This window comes from Sander lucioperca, chromosome 2 (genome assembly GCF_008315115.2).
Source record: "Sander lucioperca isolate FBNREF2018 chromosome 2, SLUC_FBN_1.2, whole genome shotgun sequence".
NCBI classification, from domain to species: Eukaryota; Metazoa; Chordata; class Actinopteri; order Perciformes; family Percidae; genus Sander; species Sander lucioperca.
In genome coordinates, this window is record NC_050174.1 from 24593018 (window position 1) to 24614705 (window position 21688).

General features: G+C 41.0%; 1 protein-coding gene and 1 long non-coding RNA gene across 7 annotated transcripts in view; one reads left to right on the forward strand and one right to left on the reverse strand.

Annotated features, from left to right (window-relative positions):
- The window catches only part of LOC118493852, a 210705-nt gene that overhangs the window by 52338 nt on the left and 136679 nt on the right, over positions 1 to 21688 (forward strand). The window lies entirely within an intron of this gene.
- Positions 380 to 16708, reverse strand: cdca2 (cell division cycle associated 2). 6 transcript variants are annotated; one of them, XM_031300576.2, is made up of 15 exons: positions 16344 to 16707; positions 15603 to 15789; positions 14717 to 14856; positions 9911 to 10076; positions 9351 to 9505; positions 8347 to 8481; positions 7531 to 7663; positions 5961 to 6292; positions 5495 to 5546; positions 5317 to 5391; positions 4914 to 5047; positions 4689 to 4751; positions 4378 to 4446; positions 1756 to 1921; positions 380 to 1514 (listed from the first exon to the last, which is right to left on the reverse strand). In XM_031300576.2, the coding sequence occupies exons 1-15, from the start codon at positions 16350 to 16352 to the stop codon at positions 571 to 573; spliced, it is 2760 nt and encodes a 919-aa protein (XP_031156436.1). In that variant the 5' UTR covers positions 16353 to 16707; the 3' UTR covers positions 380 to 570. The 6 variants fall into 6 exon arrangements, with proteins under 6 accessions (XP_031156436.1, XP_031156434.1, XP_031156435.1 ...); XM_031300574.2 differs by having other exon boundaries at positions 4378 to 4449; positions 16344 to 16706; XM_031300575.2 differs by having other exon boundaries at positions 4689 to 4754; positions 16344 to 16706.

Sequence of the window (21688 nt, forward strand, 5' to 3'; positions counted from 1 at the left end):
TTTCCCATTCCTTTATTGTGTTATCTATTTTTTTTTGGTGCATGTAATAGGCTTCCAAAGTGAAATAGCCCAAAGTCCAGCCCAAAGGGACTTACCATCTCCAACAGAAAACACTGTTCACCAACTGCTCCAAACAGCTCTATTGTAGTCCAGCCTTTACTTCAGAGACAAACGTGGTCACTTTGGAACACACGTTATAATGCTCGCCTAGCTGCTAGCATGACACTCCCTCATACTCTGCTTCTGACTGGCTAGTAGTCCTTACCGTGTGACTCCCAACAAAGATGGAACAGAAGTGTGATGCCTCACTCTGTAGCTAAAACAGAGAGCTCAACACACAGGGTGAAAAGAGGAGCTGCAGCAATGTGCAGTACAACAAATATATGGTGTTTTTGGAAACTAAACCATGTAAACCTATTCTGATATAACCTCTAAATATAATTATGAACCTGAAAATGAGCATAATATGAACACTTTAAGAAAACAGGGTAGGTATGTATGAAGGTGTGATGAATGCATTAGTTATCCCCATTTAATCTCAGTTCACGTTCATGTCGTCAGGTTACAGTCTCATGAAGCGCTGTCTTGTGTCTCCTCGGGGAGTGGAGGTTGGACAGGTGGAGCCGCAGAGAGCCGCCGGCCGCGGGTCTTCCTGCGCGCCTCTGAGTTGGACTCGGGGGAGGTCCAAGGCAGCCAGGCGAGACCCGCACTGGTGCTGCTTGGCTCTGCATTGCACTTGTTCCTCAGGCTGCGGCGCACCGAGCGCTGCCCTCTAGTGGCGACAGGTCGGAACACATCCTCAAAATTAAAGTCAGCCTGCCACGGGGCGAGGTCCAAACCGGCTACCCCCCCAACCTCCTGGCTATCGGAGCTTGGCCTGATGTTTTCCTGCTGGCTAGCTGCTTGGTCCGCCTGTCCCTTCTCGTCCACTTCATGGCTGGTTGGGTGCTCCTCTGCCCGGTGCCCCTGCTCCCGTAGCACTGAGCGGTTTACAGAGCTCCTCCTGCCCCGCTTGGCTTTTCTCTGTGCCGGCTCTGCTGGCAGACTCAAAGTGAATGCCAAAGGTGGACAGTCTGAGGAGGGTGCGTCCAGACTGCCACGGCATTGTAATTTCCCATCGGAGTTTGTGCAGTGTGTATCGGCAGAGGTCTGGGCAATATCTTCAGTGTTGACTTCTCCTTGTTCAGGTACAGTGGGGTTCAGAGGGGTTTCCCTTGATGCCTGAAGGTTTGGAGTAGTTTGGTCTTCACAGGACTCCTGTGTCTTTACTCCAGTCTGGTCCACAGTCTCCTCACAGAACAGGCTATCGTCAGCAACACTGACCTTCCTTTTCTGCAGTGCTCTCCCTCTGGCCCTCGGCCCCCTGCCGTCCTCCGTGGGGCTTTCTTTAATGGAGTTGGGAGATGTGACGGAATCTTCTGAAGGATCTTCCAAGGCATTAGTCACAGTAATGTGACCGATCGCTCGAGTGTCGTTAGCCATCTCAGGGTTCAAGTGGGTCTCATGATTTGCGCCTGTTGGAAGAAATGAGGACAAAACTATATCAGGGAAATTAATCTGTACCAATAATTGCTACCCTCCAAAAGTTCTAACCTTTTCAGGAATCAAAAATAAATTTAGTGATGATAGATTTTGAAAGGTCGTACGTTATGGAAAGATAGAATATGTTTTTTTCCACCCAACAGCATAGAAGCAAAACCCGTAACGAACATTTACTTACTACTATAAGCTGAAGTTATTGCCTGCATGTTTTACCTGTGCAGCTGGCAGAGGGAGTGTGCGGTGCTGCTGGAGACCGGCTGATGAGGGACAACGTCTCCGTGATGGGACTCAGGTTGGGGTTCTTGGAGGCGAACGCCCGAGAGCCGTACAGGGAGCGGTCCACGCCCCTGCTCCACCGCCGGGTTGCCGTGGAGGCCATCTGTGGAAAGACATTAGGACGGTTTGGACTGACATGTCAGTGCCAATTGAAACTTTTAAGTACATACAAAAAAAAAATAAACTGTGGAAAGTTACGGTGGCTCATTGTGTAGGTGCTATGTCAGAGGCTGGGGATTACTGAATAATACTTATTATTATTATTATTAATAATCAATATAATTTGGACAAATCATCATCTGTAAAAGAAATGTCTTGTAAACACTAAAAATACAAAATTAAAATGAAAACAGTTACCACAAAACATTTGATCATACAGGTTATTGTTAAAGCATTCTCCACAGGTCCTGGGGCGATTTGACATTGATATTGACATCGTTATTGGAGCGTGTATAAAAACAAAAACCTACAACAAAGCTGTCAGACAAGCCAGACACTACTAGCTCAGTAAATAGACTGCTGTAATGTGAGCTTCAAAGTCATAGGTGCATAAGGGAATGTATTGCCAACCACAAACCACCTGCTGTACTGCTGTACTGGATAAACTTCCATGGAGCTGCAAAGATTCATCTTCTAAATCGATTAGATGTCAACTATTAAATCAATTGCCAACTATTTCAATAATGGATAATGGTGATAATGGTCTGAGTCATTTATTATGAAAAACAAGAACAAAATCCCTGATTCCAGCTTGCTGAATGTGAACATTTTCTAGTTTTCTTCACTCCTTTGTTACAGTAAACTTTATATATACGAGTTGTGGACTAAACAAGGTCATTTGAGGATGCCATCTTGGGATTTGGAAAACACTGATTGACATTTAATAGACTATACAAGTAATCGATAAAAACAAATCAACAACAGGGGCTTTCCGACCGGAGGGATTTTTGCAGTTCTTAGAACTAAACGTTCCTAGAACACTTTTTTCGTCGTGTTCTGACAGGAAAAATTTGGGGATTTTTAAGTTCCTCTGTCCTCAGTAGCGTACTTTTTTAGCTCCTACTTCAGAGCAGAGTCTTTTCCCTTTTCCTAGGTGTACTTGATTGGTCGAACTTATAAGTCACGCCCACTGCCAACTCGGAAACTTGCAGACAGAGCAACAACGGGACATTTTTTAACAATTTTCACCATCTTATTCATCATTAAATTCACTTCTGACAACGTTTTAGGCGAGAAATTAACTGTTTAGATTTCGAATATAGGCAGTCTTGCGAAAATTGATGCCGAATTGACAATTTGCTTCAAAGTTTTCGGAGTTCAGAAGCTCCATCAAGTGAGGCGACAGCCAGCGCGCGACAGCCAGCGCGCGACAGCCCCGGCCGCTAGCTCGTCGCTGGGCCAGTCACGCTCAGACACCTCGAGGTAAGCTGGAGGTCTCTCAGACTGCTCTCGTAAAGAGGCTTTTATTTTGCTGTTGACGGTTCGTTTGTTTAAATATCACAAGACATGTCCACCATAAGATTAACGGGAACCTGTGGTTAACTGTCTTTTCGGAGTTAAACTCCACAAGCGTGTCCCACACACACACACACACACACACACACACACACACACCGTCTGTGTTGAGCAAAACATTGCGTGAAGTATTAGCATCATTTGTTGTTGTTGTATGTGGCGCTAAGGTCTAGTGACGATGCTATAAAGACCGTTGCCGTGCTTGCGTCACTCCCTTACCCCTCCTACCAGTCCCTATGGCCACTTGGCCAGTGGGAATGCAAACGGAAAAAAAGATTTTGGGGGAGAGTAGTTCTTAGAACTGCTTAGAAGTGTACTTTTCCTCTAAAAAGTACAAGTACTATCCGGTCGGAAAGCACCTAATAAAAAGTTGCAGCCCTAAACTTCCATCCAGAGCGATGCGTGTAGTTAGTGAGAAGCACGGCTCTTCATTTGTTGTACTCGTCTGGATTATCCTATTTATTTATTTAGTCCGAAAAGGATAAGTCTAGTGATATTCTATATTTTTCCTATTAACAAATACCATGAAAACGCTAAAACCAACAATAAATGGATTGTGTGTGTATCCAAAGCCTCATCTTATTCCTCTGTGCCGTAGAGCTCCATTGTGTTAACCGACAAATTCAAGTTGTGGTAGGCCTAAATAAGTTGTTTTTTATTTATTGTAAAATAGCTTTGAGTGGAAAATGCAAAAGGTGCTGAAAACTAAACATCTGTACCATAACGTGTAATGTCATTTTCTTTTTGTTAAATTTGTTTTTATAAAATTGGTATCAAAAGCGGTATCGTTCAGGAACCGGTATCAAAGCCAAGGCATCCGCACTGGTATTGAAAATATTTAACGATACCAAGTCCCATGTGGCGGGACAACACTGGGGCATATAAACATAGTATACACAGTTCTTTTCCCAACTCAGGCAAAGTAAGTTGTAGTTAGATTGTGCAGCTATCAGCTCCATGACTGCCTCCCAGCAAGACACTTCTGCAGATCCAATAGTGAAGCGGTGTAAAGAGAAATCAAACGGGCAGACTCATCCAACTCACCTTCATCTTCCCAGCGGCCGACTTAGCAGCCGAGCGTGTCGACCTCTTCCCAGGCTCGCTCTCCTCTGGCTGCTGGGGGAGCACAGTGTTGGCATTAGGATACATTTTATACACCGGCTCTCTGCCACACACTCTCACACACTTAAAGTGGATATCCTCGGATGTGGTTCAGTTCAGATGCAGTGGAATTAAACAGTAGATTAGATAGGAGCAGGTTATGGCGCCTAAATTATTAAAATGATGTCTCGTCTGGTAAAGGGAGATTTCTGCAAGTGAGATCAAGCTGAAAGCAGTTTGTGGAAATAGCAGACCTTTCTCTTTAGACTGCCGGAGCGAGCTGGAGCCTCACCGCTAGACGCATGCTCTGGTCCTGGCTGCTGTGGAAGAGATTTAGACATTTTCAGTGTTTGACATGGAATTTTAGCAGTAGGGAAATCTGTAGAGGATAGTAATAATCAGGTCATATATCTTGTGAACCCCCCAATGACCTATCCAAGAAAGTAGATAAAAACCCTGGAGCTGTAATGATGCCATACCTTTTTCTTCCTTCGGTTTCTAGATTGCGCCGGAGCTTCCACACCCACTTCATGTTGCTTCTTCTCCTCTGGCACGGATGTAGGCTCATCCAGGGCATCCATCTGGGAGGTTGTGCTGGGTTTAGTCTCAGACTCTGGGGGAAATTGAATGTATTTCAGCTAAAATGACACCTGTTGAGACTGTCAGCTGTGGACTGGCAATTGGCTTGCTTTGAATGATAAACCTGACCAGTTTGAGCTACACACACAAAAAAACAAACACACATTTTATTTCTGTTAAGTCTTATAGCTTGACACTTTTAAATGTGTCTGGAGACGGGAGAAAGTGGAGAACAGAAAAGACGAAGACATAAAGTTGAGTGGCAATGAAAGGAAAAAATGGTGAAGTATGACGGTAGTTTACCTGACAGAATCTGTGAAAGAGACTCCTCATTGAAAGCAGTGTTTAAATTCAACGGCTGAGGGTCCCACGTACATTCTGAAAATACAAATTAAAATGCTGTTTATCATTTAAACAGAGTCTGACTGCTTTCTACTAGACAAATTATAACTCTCAGGGTAAACAAACTGTAATAATGAACCTGTATCTCTCGTCACCGCAGAGTCAATCTCCTCCATTGAAGGGAAAACAATCTGGGAGATCAAAATAAAAGAAAAACAATGTTGTTCAATGCTGACTGTATCATGTACAATCCACAACAGATGGTGGGGCATATCCTGATTCTTGTAAGTAATATACAGTTATTAAACATAACTCACACAAGTGATCGCTTCAGACTTTTATCCAGTTATTATTTACAAGTATAATATAGAGAGAAAAACTTAAACTGTAAAGAGTTCGTGTGTCAGTACTAATAACAAAAGCAGCCCTAGTTGCTTGTGAAAATCTTGGATGTTTGTAGAGAGCGACCTGGATTATGCAGAGTATTTCAATCTAATCTTTTAATGTTGTAACTTTTATTTGATGACGTGTATAGAGGAGTATACACCATGCTAGCGCCACAGAAACATTACTAATCTTAAAACTATCATGTCATCATTGTCTACCTCTCCATCCTTCTCTTCACCGTCCTCTCCCACAGACGGCATTCTGCGGTTGCGAGGCATTGCAAGTGTAGGTGAGGCACCAAACCCTAAGGGGGTGCTGGGATCTGGCTGAGCTTGTGGCGTTTGGGATTCACTCCTCTGCGGTGTCTTCAGCACTGGGCGCGGCTGTAAGCTCCCACCTGGTGTGGGCGCCCGGCCCGGCGTGCCCCCCTTCTGTAGCGGTGTGCTGGGGGGCAGGTTCTTATCAAAGAACTCAGGAGAGAGCGGACCTCCAAAGCGCACCCTCTTTTTCGCTTTCTTAACCGTGGACGTCCCGGTGGAATCATCCTCTCCTGCAAAGACACAAATAAGCCTTTTACCTTTGGTTGCCCCCATTACACAATGTATGAAGAGGCAGAAAGTAAAGCTACTTTGCTATAAACCCTTGGCTTTTTATTAATATTTGGTAAAACTCTAAATCGTCTTTGTTACAGGCGGATTACCAATTTGTTAATGGTTCAGGGTACTTGCAAGTATAATCAACATGGAATAAACGTTTTCAGATATTGTCAGGCCAGTTAGACAAGCAAATAGAACAAGAAATCAACAACAGTTATTCATCTATGCGAAGATATTTCGTATGACATACCTCCATTTTATAACACAACTTATTAATAGTAATAAACTGTATGTATAATTTAACTGTATCGGAGATATACAGTGAGGAAAATAAGTATTTGAACACCCTGCTATTTTGCAAGTTCTCCCACTTAGAAATCATGGAGGGGTCTGAAATTGTCATCGTAGGTGCATGTCCACTGTGAGAGACATAATCTAATCCAGAAATCACAATGTATGATTTTTTAACTATTTATTTGTATGATACAGCTGCAAATAAGTATTTGAACACCTGAGAAAATCAATGTTAATATTTGGTACAGTAGCCTTTGTTTGCAATTACAGAGGTCAAACGTTTCCTGTAGTTTTTCACCAGGTTTGCACACACTGCAGGAGGGATTTTGGCCCACTCCTCCACACAGATCTTCTCTAGATCAGTCAGGTTTCTGGGCTGTCGCTGAGAAACACGGAGTTTGAGCTCCCTCCAAAGATTCTCTATTGGGTTTAGGTCTGGAGACTGGCTAGGCCACACCCGAGTTGAATGTGTTCCATTTACAAGTCGTATTTCATTGTTTTCATTAGCTCTAGCCAGGTTAGCCATTGTTAGCAATACCAGTTTATAACAATGCATTACGCTGTTTTTGTGCATATAAACAGCGTAACGACATTGTCCACGGATAAAATATGGACAGCGCTGCGCGTACGACTGATTTCATGAGACACAAATAACACAGAAGTGCTTATAACTGTATGTTACTACAGCTTTCACAACTGTTGATGCACGGAGCAGCTATGTTGGATTTTTAGCTTGGGGTACTCTGTGGTTACCCAAGTTCCGAGCTCGGAAATCCGAGGTCAGGGGGCATGTTTCCGACTCGGACCTCGGAAAATCCGATAAGTATACCAAGCCTCAAAGGCTTGGTACACTAGCTACTATGGTACACAGGTAAACATACTAGCTCTGTGTGTTTACCTGTGGGCTTCATCTCCAGCAAAGAGGGGACAGAGGGGATGTGGAAGGGGGATGATGATCCTGCAGCTGGTGAAGCAGCTGCAGCATCATCAGGTGGTGGTCGGCCGAGGCTTTGGAGTTCAAAGAGACTGTCCTGTTGAGAGAGAGAACACATGAGCCCACCGCCCTTCTGTTAGACTGAAGTTCAAGGAGCAGCAGTAGCTTAACACCACAAATACAGATTACAAATACAGCTTTGATGAAGCCATAGAAAAGCGGATCAGAAAACTGGGGCTGTGAGATGAAAGTAAGAACATGAATGTAGGAGTGGAAATAACACTCCAAACCACAGAGGCTACTCAAAACTGCCATAGTAACATTTCTAAAAATTGTGCTTTTTCTCGTGTTGCCTGCATGACCAGACAGGTTGAGGACTTTAAAACAAAGACAGCACTAGACATTAGGTCTGCCTTGTTATCACCTGCTGTGTGGCTGAAGTTGTGAAGCATATGATTACTGCTTGGTACCATGTTGCAACGGAAGTGTGCTACACTGAGCCTGTGGGTAACGGCCATTACACTTTTCATTCAGAAAATTGTATGCTTGGCTGGTTAACATTTTAAATGTCACTTCACTTTAAAAAAAGAGTTCTGCTTGAATGACTAATTCTGGTTGTGCTGTCAATTACACATCATCTCTTTATTGGTTTCAGCTGTGTTTTTTAAGGTTTTTTTTTCCAATGTGGAAAATGGTATAGATGTTCTGCTACTCAAATGGCATTATCACGTTATTCCTTCCTAACTTTTGTGTGTGTTGCAGGCTGGATTAAGACCTCACCTGGTGGTTCTTAGCAGGGGAACAGCCTCGGAGCTCAAGATCAGTGTGAAGGGTTGGGGATATAAGCACGGCTTTGGCCTCTTCCGCGGTCTCAGTGGATGGCAGTGGTCCTCGTGTCACTGGTTCATCTTCCTCCTGTGGATATTAGGGGTGGGAAAAAAATGCAACGATTTTTTAAATTGTTTTTTTTTTTTTTTTTTAAACCAATGATTCACCTAAATATTTTCTGTTTATACGGTACCGCTGACGGCGACTACATCACATGCGTTTCCAGCAAAACAGACGAAAAACAGAAATGCAGAAAATCCATGTTCTGTACTTCTTTACAAATGAAATAAATGTCAGACTGACTGACTGACTTGTGATTTTTTTTTTAGAAACGTCTCATGATATATTGTCTCTAGAAGTGTATTATTCAACTTTAGTTTTGGTTAACGAAGGAAGAGAAAATCGCAATACAATGGAATCGCAATACTTCTAGAATCGCAATAAATGAAAATAACAACACAAATCGCATGGGCACCCATGTATCGTGAAAGAATCGAATCGGGACAAAAGCATATTGTCCCAGCCCTAGTGGATATGATTAAGGAACTCCCACCGTTTCATTCTGCTGCACAGCATTACAACAGCAAGAACACTACCACCATGGACAGAGCAATTGCAGATTTACCAAACTGCTGTTTTTGTGCTTAGAATGATACAGAAAACTTCAAATATGATATTGCACCTTACAGAATACAAGTAAACGACAAACAGATGCAATGATAAATAAATAAACCTCACCCAGCACTAAAATCAAACTTGGTTTGCTTGAGAGATCTTGTTTTTCTCTTTTTGGATATGCTTGTATTTAAAAGGCCCTATGTTGCCCTGAGATCTACCATGCATATAGGAGTTAAAAATATTCAGCAGATTCAATGGAAGCAAAGTACGGAGAGGGAAAACCTTTTAGTTAAATTATTGAAAGCAGTCAAGTAAAAACCCGGTCAGAGTGAGTGTACCTCCTGCTCCTTCAGACTGAAGTTGGAGATAGGAGTGCTGCCCTCTCTAATCTCAACCTCACACCCTTCCCGGGGGCCCAGGCGCCTCCTCTTGCTGGGTACGGGCGTCATCATTGGTGGGTGGTTCTCCTTCCCTCCATTATGGCTGTTCCCATCTGAGAGGACAAAAACAAAATTTAAAAAAATGACGCGTTATATAAACATACAAAAACAAATGGGACTTTGGGGCACCTCAGTTAAAAAAAAAGATAAAACATCACATATCAAATATAAACATACAAATCATTAAACAAAACAGCTTGAAAAACAACTTGATCAAAGGAATCGAGATAAAGTCTCACTTCAGCAACAAACATCTCAGAAACTGGGCCATTTAAGAAGCTGACCAAGCTCAGAAGGAATGACTGCTGTAAGATGTTGTCAGCGTCAGGCTTACACTGCGCTATGCATTAATCCACTGCTTTTCAACAGTGCCTCCAGACATCATAAAGAAATCCTACTGGCATAGACCCTTGGCGAGGAATGAAACTATTAATCCTGTGGCAATGAGGCAGCCTCACCAGACAGATAATCTCTTGTCTTGATGCATCCTCCAGTGTTGCTGTCCTGCCTTGGCATCGGATCACAGACCTCACTCTCTTCCACATCCATCAGGCTCTGGAAGGAGGCCATCTTCTGCCTCAGCGTGGAGGCGACCCGGGGAAGGAAGGGGCTGCCTCGGACAAGCTGAGAGTTGAGACAGCAAAAACAAACATATCTGCTCAGAGATGCAGTTTGACAGGTCATAGACTTCTGAAATTACAGAAGTGGTATTACTGAGAGGGAGCACATCTATCACATACTCCTTCCACACACACACACAATCCAGGAATATTACTTTTACAGGTTTATTGAGCTATGCATTATCCGACTAACAGTAAGTCTCATGCTTCAGAACATTCTATCATTACTATTCAGAACAAGAGTAAAAGAATACTTTCCTTCAAGCTAAATTTGACCCCAAACTGATCCTTCTAGTATCAATCTCACCACCTGCAGACCTGAGAATTGGTAGCTTACCCGTCGGAAAAATGTGCCTAAAGTCCATAGAAGCTTCTTAAATCCCTTCTGCAGCATAATGCAATTCTCTGCTGTCCATTATTTGCTCACTGTGTTTCAAACATGCATCATTTTGCCAACATACAGCAAAATGCATAGCTTTCATTTACATCCTTAGCACAAGCCATTTGTGCTTGTGAGCAGACTCATGCCATTGGCTTAAGCTTTTTAGTGCCCACCTCCTGTTCTTCATTGGTCAGAAACATGCTATCTTAATGATAAGCAATGAGTGAGCCAGATAGGAATTTTATGCATTTAAAAACTTAATCCCATTTTTTGTTGTCATATAGATTTTAGCTTAATTCATATGTATCGTATAAAAGCATTGTGTTTCTCAACTGATCATAACTTAGAATATATGCTGATGTAAACAGTTGGGTTGGGTACTGAACTCTATTTTTTAAAGGGTACTGACCAAATTACATTGTCAGTACCGACTCACGTTAAATCAATCGGTGTAAGCACACAATTCTGTCTTCTCTGCAGTGGAGAGGGAGCGAAACTATGTTGCCTCTGCAGCTTGTTCAAGTCATAGTGAGTCAGCGCAATGCCAATAAAGCGTGTGCAGTCACGGTGTGTGTGTGGTTACACTTCCTCTATGACCAGCACAACAGCGTTTTCTACGTCTTCGTGATAGGACTGACAGGCTGGAGGTTATAGGGAAGGGTCATATTATACATCCTACATTATGTTATCTGTAGTATTTGTTTGGAAATTGTATTCTTTTAGATATTTTAAAAATATTTATTCATTGGAAAATTTGTGGCAAGCATGTACAGCCATCTTTCATTTTATTGGTGTGTTCCTTTTACAAGCCCTCAGGGGTTTTTTCATTCCACCTGTGCATTTTTTTTATGTAATAGTATGTTTTATTTAAAAAATGTAAGCACAAATAATGCTTTAAGTAAATAGAGGTTCCAGACGGACATAATGAAATTCAAGCACTACTTTTTAATTTTCAAGGTCTTCCTTGAGCATGCAGTCAGAAATTATGGTGGTATATTTGTGCCACATTCCTGAGTTCGCAAAGGGAGAATTGGAGCACAGAAAAGCAAACAAAAATCTGTTCTGTGCTCAATTATTCAGTTGCTCCAACATCAAAAAGTGGCTGATGGTCAGCCACCGTGGTACATAGGCATATGCCTGGCGGCACTGGCCGCTCACTACACTGACCGGTGCCGGTTGTCTAACTGTTTAACGGCAGGTGGACGTGGTAACGTTAGGCAAACGGTCAGTGACAAACAGTTAAGTAATTTCATACACGTTACCACGTCCCACCTGCCGTTCAACGGTGTATAAAGGCAGAAGTAATGCTTGTATAATGTGTTGCAACGACGAAGTAGTGGTCATAGTGAGTGAAAATGTGAACTGAGATGCATGGGTAGGGCTGAAATGATTTGGGTAACTCGTATAATTTGATTACTAAAAACCGATGCAAAATGAACTAACGTTGTACCGCTCACTGTGTTTCCACACAGACGGTTATTACTATCACACAACGGGCTGGCACTGCTGTGGACACTGGAGTGCGGATCGGGTTGCATTTTTCTGTCCGAGCCCGGCCCACGTCCTCATACTAATGACACATACGTTTGTTTGTGTGGAAAGTCCGCTTTTATTAAGCGACTGTAGGAAGGCATTCGGAAATGTCAACAAATGAGGTCATCAGAGCACACGGGGCAACAAGCGCACGTTAACACAGGCGCGCACCTACATAATACGTTTTTTTTATTTTATTTAAAATGTTCAATGCCTTATCGCGCTGATGTGACCGAGCCTGACCCGAACCCGAACATAATTTCTAAATATCTGTCCGAACGTGGCCCGGCCCGGCGGGACCCGACGGCTCGGTTCGGGTATCCATCCTCTAGTAGACACATGCGGTGAAGACTGATGGCGCGGATTGAAGGAAGAGAGTGAAAGTAGTGAGGGTCTAAGAGAAGAGACAGGCGGAGAAACGGCAGAAAGTTTGGGATCATTTCAAGCTGCAAAAGAAAACTGTACAGTGTGTCTGTTGTAAAAACCGAACTAGCTTACCACAGCAGCAAGCCGTCAATGCTAAGCCTCTCACCAGAAAACATCCAGTCTACTCACCCATTCCACGGAGCGGTCCCGACACAAGGTTACATTACCTCTGGATGCAGTGTTTCGTCCACCGCGAAACAACTACAGCATTTTTTTTTTTTTTTTTTAACAAACCAGTTAAAACTTAAGCTTTGTAGTCTTAAACCCCTCTCTCTACCAGCGGCACCTGCACATGGCTAATTATTATGCACATTATGTCTGCATTCTTCATTCTTTCTAAACTTCACTCAGATTAGCCTGAACAATATAGTTAAATAGCCCTGCTGTAAGCTTAGTACAGTCACATTTACCTGGGCTTAGTGAACAGCTCTTTTACATATCCAGTGTGAAGAGCCAGAGACATTAAGGGGAAGGGGGTGCGAAAATGATAACACTTTACTTTAGAGTGCACATTTCGGTGTTGTTCGGACAGAGCTGCCCCCACTGCTTAAAAAAAAAAAAAAAATCCTAAAAAGGAAACACTGCATTTAAAATATCATCATTATCACGGTGGATTACCACGATGTGGAACCCGTGTGTTTAATCCTTCCCAGCTTCATCCGAGTCTCCTGAAGTTGCCGCGCAGGCGCACTGCGCAGCCTACAACATGCGTTTTACATTTTAATTTTGATGAAGAAAACAATTATATAATTACTGGTTTCTTTCATTTGTTTACATATTGTTCTTTATGTCTTAGCTTGAATGTTTGGATTTGTAGAATTTAAACCTGCACTACTGGAAATGTTCCTGACAAATAAACTGTTTACATGCTGGACCCTTGTTCCTTTGATGTTAAAAAGTTGCCCTTTTGATAAGGTTTTGCCTATATTTTTGTAATATAAACACTGTTACACTTTTTCAAACTATTTCAGCTTGTGTAGGCATATCAGTGCTTTCTGAACATATTGAACACACTTTTAATCGCGATAATACCGAAAACCCTGATAATTGTGGTCACTATGACTGTGAGGTTAGATTTTCATACCGTTACATCCCTACCACCAAATTTAGGGGCTTGGTGGTCCACGTTTAAAAATATTAGCATCTATCACTGCAAAGGCCTTTCTTATCCGATTCCTTGATTAACTGATAGAATAATTGGTAGAATGTAGAATACTCAATTACTAAAATAATCGATAGCTGCAGCCCTAGCTATGTGTGATATTTGTCAAGCTGAATTTTCTATTCTGGTCCAAAGACTGAAACAGAACTCTGTGTGAGAAAGGACACTGGATATATCCTGGAATGTAATTGTAAGACATATGATGCTTTCTAGAAACCATTGCAAATAAAGCAAACTGTTCCTAAAAATAAACAACACGCTGTCACTTTCCATTCACTGTTGCAGCATAATCTGTTTATATAGGACCATGCTCACGACCATTAACCGGTACAATACTTTTCATAGCCGTTGCCAGCCGGCTTTGTAGCTACTAGTGCAGCCCCACTAATTTTCAGCCCTAACCTAACGCTAACTAATTAATATGCAAATAAGCATATGTCATTTGCACCCAAGCTCTCTAAAAACCCAGGGAAAACCTGACTGTAGCTGGACCTACCACAGAAGAGGATTTGAGTACTTCCCTAGGTGTTTATACATCTGTCTGCGGCAAGATTTTCTCACCCCAATAGCAACACAACCGTACAGGATGCAGTCATGAAACTTTACAGGTGTGCGGGCGAGATCAAAATGAAGGCCAAGTTCGAAGATGGGTGTAGTCCAAGCAAGGGCGCCGGACGTAAGGGGGGGGGGGGGTTAGAAGACGGGAAGAGTCCATTGCGCCCCCCACTTTACGCTCCTGCCGCAACGACGGATTTGGCGTTCCAGCTGGTGTGATCCCTTCGCAAGATGGTCTGTAGTATTGTTATTAACGCGTGTTGCAGACAGAGGGGAAGCCAGAACACAATTCACAGTAAATGTTTATTTAATCTGACTATATGTCTGCATAAGTAATGTGTGAATTTGGTGCCAGACCCAACGTTCTAATATGATCTCAAACCTGTAATCAACTTTTAAAGCTTTTAAAAAGGAGTATATTGGCCAGTGCAAGTTCTGTTGACAGAAAGTTCTATCACAGTGCATGTGTGTGAATACGTAAGAAAAACAACAAAGCCAGACTGCAATCTGCATGCTGCCTCACACTCCAGTATGATGTGACAGGGGTGCAAGATTTGCTTAACTGTATCCCGAGAAAGGATCTTACCTCTGGAGTTTTAAAGGTTGGTGGAGTCTTCATCCTCTGTTGTGCCATGAAGCGAATGAGGGAGTTTGTCTCTGGGGAGCCACGGACACCAACGCTGGACCTCCGCCTTGCCTTTTTTATCTGTGCTAGACGAGACTTACCTAGAGCAAGAGGGGGGGATGCCACTTCACTCAATTGGTGTCATACTTTCCATTGATGGTTTTTGCCTCTTAATTTTATGAATCAGTGGTGCTAAATTGTGAATCTAATACTGCTTTGGTCACATACACGACAATAGTATGATTTATTATGCATGTTTCTTTTTTACAGTGGTTTAAGTTTATTATTAAAGATTAAGGCAAACCCTACAGATGTATGTACCTATGTTTTTAATCAGGGCAGCAGTTTTCAGATTACATTATGTGCTTACATAATTGCAAAAGGGTTCTTGACTGTTGTAGAAAGAAGTGGCTGATCTTTAATGCAATATCTACATTGCCCATTATCAGCAACCATTCATTCGCTTGGATGAATGGTTGCTGATAATGGTACATAAAAATAAAGGCACATTCTGTTTACTAATCTGATATTTTAAAAAACTAACTGAGAAAACATTGGAGAACAGTTTTGCAATTATGTAAGCAAATAATGTAGTCTGAAAACTGCTGCCCTGGTTAAAAAAAAACAATGTAACTGATCTCAGCTGGTATTCTGTCTATAATGGAGTGGAAATTTCTAAGTGACCCCAAACTTTTGACTGGTTGTGTGTGTGTGTGTGTGTGTGTGTGTGTGTGTGTGTATACACACACACACACACACACACACAATTTCTCATAGTCTCTAACAGTGGTGGATAAGCACATCCGATTGAATACAAAGTAAACACTGTCTCTCACAGTTCTCTCACCTTTGCTGTTGGCTGATGCTGGAACAAAACTCTGGACAGAGATGCCAAACTGACAAGGTGTTAGCTCGGAAAATTTCAGGGGGTCTGAGGGGTCAATAAAAACAGGAGGGGAGTCCTCTTCTGAGGGGGACAACATTGTCTCCTTCTGATCTCCCTCAGTGCTAGCAGTGTTCATCACGGTAGCCATCTGCAATGACAATATATTATACATACAACATACATACATACACGGTAGCCATCTGCAATGACAATATATTATACATACAACATACATACATACATACACGGTAGCCATCTGCAATGACAAGATATTATACATACATACATACATGTCAACACAGTGGTCACTAGGGAAAACTTATGATGGACGACAACAGGGAGTTAAGTCACCTGTAAAGTTATTCCTAATATGTTATTCCAATCAGGCTGATGCGGTAGGCCATGAGATGATTTTGCATGAACAGTGTAGCTAACGTTACACATCAGTACTACTACTAAATACTTCTTCCAGGGACGTAACGTTAACGTTGTTATCGCCGACTAACTAAATAAATGAACACCAAACGCTAATTGTTGTTTAAGTCAACGTTAGTTTGTCATCATGACCTCTTCACATGTTAGTCTGTCATCATGAACTCTTCACATGGGACGTTAATGTTAGCTAGCTAGCTAACAGTAGCAACAGTAACAGTAACGTTAACGTTAGTGCTGAATATAATGGAGTGACAACAAGTAACTTACCTTATACATTTAAGGCAAATAAAAGGGGTGTCTCCCGTTTAAACAGATATAAAAAAACATGTATAGACTACTGTGTCGTAAAAAAGGCATTAAGGTCTTGAATACATGATAATGCAAACGACTAAAAGGAGTAGAGAGCGATTCAAATTATGCTCCACGCCAGACCCAGCGGCTGCGTGTGGATCCCTCCGCGAAAACGTAATGAAAACAAACACTGTTACAACATAAAAAACACGCTGTGTATTATGTAGTCTTGTTTATAAATGTAAAATATGGTTAGAAACAACGGCCAATGTTGATCAAAAAAGTCGATACTAACTTAGAAGCTGTATCATTCGGAGGAACTAACTTCCTTATTTTTAACGGCTTGAAAGGGACCGGTACTCGTTTAATATGAATTGGCCAATAGAAATGTCAAACAAGATACCACGTGACATCCGAAAGGCAAAGCAGCATAGATAGATAGATAGATAGATAGATATTATATAGATAATATATATAATATAATAATAAATACTTTAGCATATACTATGCTATGTTCTTGTAATCAACATGACTATAAGATTAGAGAAAAAAAGGAGTGAGGCTTGATATGTAAAAAAAAATAAAAATAACAACAGGCTTGACTGATTTATTAATGCATTATAAAGTTCCACATTCATTTCAATTGAAACTGAGCAAACACTGATCCGTTAGCCTAGATGCAGGTTAGGAAAAAAGCATGCAAAATGAATAATTTTCATGTTTTGAGGTAAAAAGTAATAATAACTTCAAGTAGGCCTAATCCAGCTGGACTGTAACTTGCTCCCTTGACTGTAGGGCCCCATCTGCTGTTGGCTGTCGGGAAATTAAACAGCTGGAGCCTGACTGCATCCTTCTCTCAGTCTGTTGGTTCATACCTGACCTGATGCTCAAAGTGAAAACTCCCCCAATCTGTCAGCCAGACAGGTAGCTATCAGCATTTTCTTGTTGAAGGTTACACAGAATAGGGTAACACACTGTCTTGTACTTATTCAATTGAACACATATAATAGAGATGTGTGTTTTGGGAATCAAGAGCAGTGGAACATAGAAGTTTGTGTCTTTTCAATTGCTTTGCTTATTGTTTTTAATGGTTAGTGTAGCATGTGGTTTACAATAGTTTGACATAGCTTACAGCATACTCAAAAAGCAATAAGCCCAAACAGGTGGGTGAACTGTAGTCTAGTCTTGAAAAGCTCAGTAAAGCCTACCCACACACACACACACACACACACACCAGTCACAAACACATACAGAGATTCTTCTTTTGTGAGGGAGTCTGTGGCGCAGCTGAGTACACTGAGATCAGATGCATCTGTGAGCCTTTTTCCACAGCTGGGACTGTCGACCGCACGAAGCATGTGGCTTCTTCTGTTGACACCAGGCTCGGCTGTGCAAGTCGATGGAAGCTTGACTGTTGTTGTTCTTGTGCAGCACAGGCTGGGGAAATGAAAACAACTCTAGACGTTCAGAGGTGAAATAAGCCTGTGTGTATATGAGTTCCTGTCCAAAAGGAAATGTTCATAATTTGATAGACTGAGAGTCTTATTTTGAGAAAAAATAATGACCAACACAATAATACATGGAGTTTTGGAAACCAAGAAACATAAATACAAAGTTTTGTTAGAATCCACCTTTAGTATATTAGCTATTCTAATCATCCCCTATAGTCCTAAAATGTGGGGTTTTGGTTTATGATGTTTATACAGGCTTTTGAGAACTTGTTTTAAGGTGTGTATTTTTGAATATGCTCCAAGGCCTTGATTTTGTCAAAGGAAATATATTTCAAACCATTCTACTGAATAACTGACTTAACATTGTCATCATCATCATTGTAGGGGTAATTAGCTCAGATAGGCTACCTCTTCACCGACACCACTTGTGCCAAACACTGTATACAAGAAGTGGATGTAGCCTCTGGGTCTAACCAAGAAAATGGAGGTGAAGCTTGTTCTGGTGGCCTCTGTCTGTCTCCAGCTGTATGATGATGTGTCAGACAGAATCTGAGTCTCTGTTGATTTGCACATTTTTTGCTGTTTTATTTTGTCATTATGTAAAGCCCTCTGAATTGCTTTTGTATCATATGACAAATACATTTGAATGTAATTAATGGAGTCAGCCTATCGTAGCTGGTAGTTCATTAGATATTATGTAATAAAGATCAGCCTCACACCAGTTTGTAATCCTACTTGTGTTTATTTTCCTCCTAAACACAAATATGTGGATATTGATATTTTAGCTCCCAAAACATAACTGCATAAGTAACCCTTGAGGTAAGTAAGTACAGAAGGAATCATTGGTTCAAATCACTTCAAATATATAAACACAAGTCCAATATTTATCTACATGTCGCTTAGGGGTGCGCGATTCAGAAAATGTCACGATTCGATTCGATATCGATTTTCGATTCAAAAACGATTCTCGATTAAAAAAGCAATTCACAGTATGTAAATGTAGTTACTTTTTCCCATATGATTGCAGTTGACATACAATTTAAAAAAAAATAAAAAATAAAATAAAAAAAATAAAAAATTTAATTTAAAACAAATACGAATCAATTTGTGGAATTCTATGAATCGATTTTGAATCGGTAGAGCTTAAATCGCCCCTAATGTCACTTCCTAAATATGTGTTAAGGAGTACTTCAGTGATGCTCTTCCATAGAATTTGGGGACTCCTAAGAGACAGATTTAAAAATGAATGGCCAAAATGAAAGCAGCAGAGGCAGAGATATCCTCACCTTTATACGACTGAACACTGAAACTGAAACACTGCATCCTACATTACCCATAATGCAACCCAATAGCGTATCTTTGTTAGACCAATCACCCACTCTATGCCCTCACTTTGTAATGGAAGCCTTCTGGTGTAAACTTACAGCCTCCAAGGCCAGGCCGAGATAACTCTGATGACATCACTATGACATCAGCAGGGTTATTTTCTCAGACATCATAAAGCTTCTCCATAGGCTGAGCACTTCCTATGACTAGTAAACTGACCTTTATGTGTAAAATTAGTGGACTTCCGCTTTCGCAAACAAAATCACACACCTCGAGTATATCTCTATTTTTATTTGTGTATGCATACACATATAAAAAATAAGGACATATGTACAATGATAATAAATATCAACAGTTTTTTTACAAGTGAAATAAGTTACTTAACATAGTTTAAAAACAAACATAAAAGATCAATAACAGACAGGCAAAATGGGGCAAAATGAATAGAATAATACAAATAATAATGCGAGAAAACAGCAGAACTTAAAGCCTTGTGTGAGAGAAAATATTTTGAGCGTAAGAACTGAAGAATGCACATAAAGTACATTACACATGCATTTTTGTCACGCTTTAGACCTGTATTCCTTTATCTTTTTTGTTTTTTGCAACATGTTGTATTAAATAAAAAAAGCCTAATTGTAAAATTGAAATATATTAAGACATAACCAAGTACTAGTGTAAAAGGCTAATATGATTTAGCTGTCTGCTTCAGGGGGTGTAATAATACAAAGTGGGCATATTCTATCACTGATCTGCTTCAAATCGACAGATACATATTTGGTTTTCAGGGGCTGACAAATTAAATAAAGGTTAACGTTTTGGTACATTGCTCTGCCTGTCATAAAGTGAGGGGATAAAGATTTGGGCCCAGCAGATTACTACTGACGTATAAACAGGAAGCAAACAGGAAGTCCATTTTGTTTTGCTTGAGGGAAAATTTAGCTGCAGATAAAATATGCAGAAATGTTGCAGACATCAGCTCAGAGTAGCAAAGTGGACGGACTGCTGAGACTTAAATATCAATCTGGAATCAAATAAAATGAATTGAAGTATATCAACAAGAACAAAAAACCAACTGCAGTCTACTTTGGCTTATCCAAAAGGTGAAGAGGCACAGAAAAAGTAAACGTGTTGAAATGCAGCCATGAAGTCCTGTACAACCCTTGAACCATAAAATCAGACATATTTTGTTTTTTTGTTTGTTTTTTTTCTCAAAGAAAGTAATATTGTTCCACAATATGAGGGTCTGTAAAAGTCCAAAAATGGCTGATCAAAATGATGCACTTGTACGAGGATGATCATATCGAAGATGTACGGACCACTTGCAGAGGATCATGCAACACTATGATGGAGTGCTGATGGCTGAGTACCTCTTCAACCTTGGGATCATTTTGATATTCTACAGTACATCTCTCTCAGCACGCTGTACACAGTGGGGGCAAAACAAAGTATTTTTGTCCTCCTCTTCCTTCTTGCTGTGCTCCTCTGCTCCCGACAGACACGTCCCAAAAAACCACCCCTGATGGACAAAGCACAGAGAGAGGACAAACAATGTCAAGTTAGTAACAGCAAACGTCATGTGGTGTTCGCTGTATTTCAAAGATCAGAAAGTAGGTTCTATTTCTTTTTTAGGAAATCATTACATCGCCATGGAACACATCACATTCTGGACTGATTGGCCTGTTGGGGAATTATAAAATTCAGTCCATGATACTCCATGCTAACACTTTATTATACCAGACTGAGTCGTTGAAGGTGACTAGAAAATAATACCCAAGGCTGTATGAGATTTTGCAGAAACTGTAATAATAGTTAGTTATCTGTCAGTTTTGAGCAAGAGATTGGTATGAAAAGGTCTGCATACTGTCTGAATCTCGCAAGTGTTATTAAACAGACATTTCAGTCCGTAGGTCTTCCTAAGGTCAACTCATTTTGATCCTTGTCAGATTGAAACATTTTTTCATTTATGAAGTCTTCTAGTCGCAAGATACTGGCTTCGGGCAGTTCGGGTCCTTTTCTTATCTTTTGCCATAAAAGTAACTTTTTCTGATGCACCTGTCCCCTCGAGACTTTAATAAAAGTGTGCACAAGGACAGCTTTCGGTGAGAAGGAGACTGGTCAAATGGTGCAGAACATATAATGTAACAAGACTAGGAGTGTACAGCCATGCTAGCAGCTCTGTGAGGCTGTACTTGTACTGTAGGCACAGCAGTGCTTTGAGCTAAATGCTGACGTTGGCATTAGGATACTGCTTTGAGCTTAATAAAAGCATTGAGCTTAATACATGCTTATGGCATTTAATTTTGTTTAGGCAATTTACTGTTATAATACCACTTTATATGATAATGACAAAATCTTTTACCGTGGATAATGCTAGTCTCTGCACAAGTGGTGTTACCTTGAAGCAACAGAGGCAGTGATCAACCGATCAAACAATTTGTATTTCTTCATTTAAATGAGGTTTGACATTTTGGGAAATACATGTAGGCTATTTGCACTCTTGGAGAGCGTTGGATGAGTAGATTGATACCACTCGTATGCCTG

What these genes read in the sequence shown, in the direction of transcription:
- cdca2 (XM_031300573.2), bottom strand. An exon ending in AGCATCAGCCAACAGCAAAG is followed by an intron (nt 14,857 to 15,602) that starts GTGAGAGAACTG and finishes CTCTTGCTCTAG; the next exon opens with GTAAGTCTCGTCTAGCACAG. An exon ending in GCTGGAGATGAAGCCCACAG is followed by an intron (nt 6,293 to 7,530) that starts GTAAACACACAG and finishes GTGTCTTTGCAG; the next exon opens with GAGAGGATGATTCCACCGGG.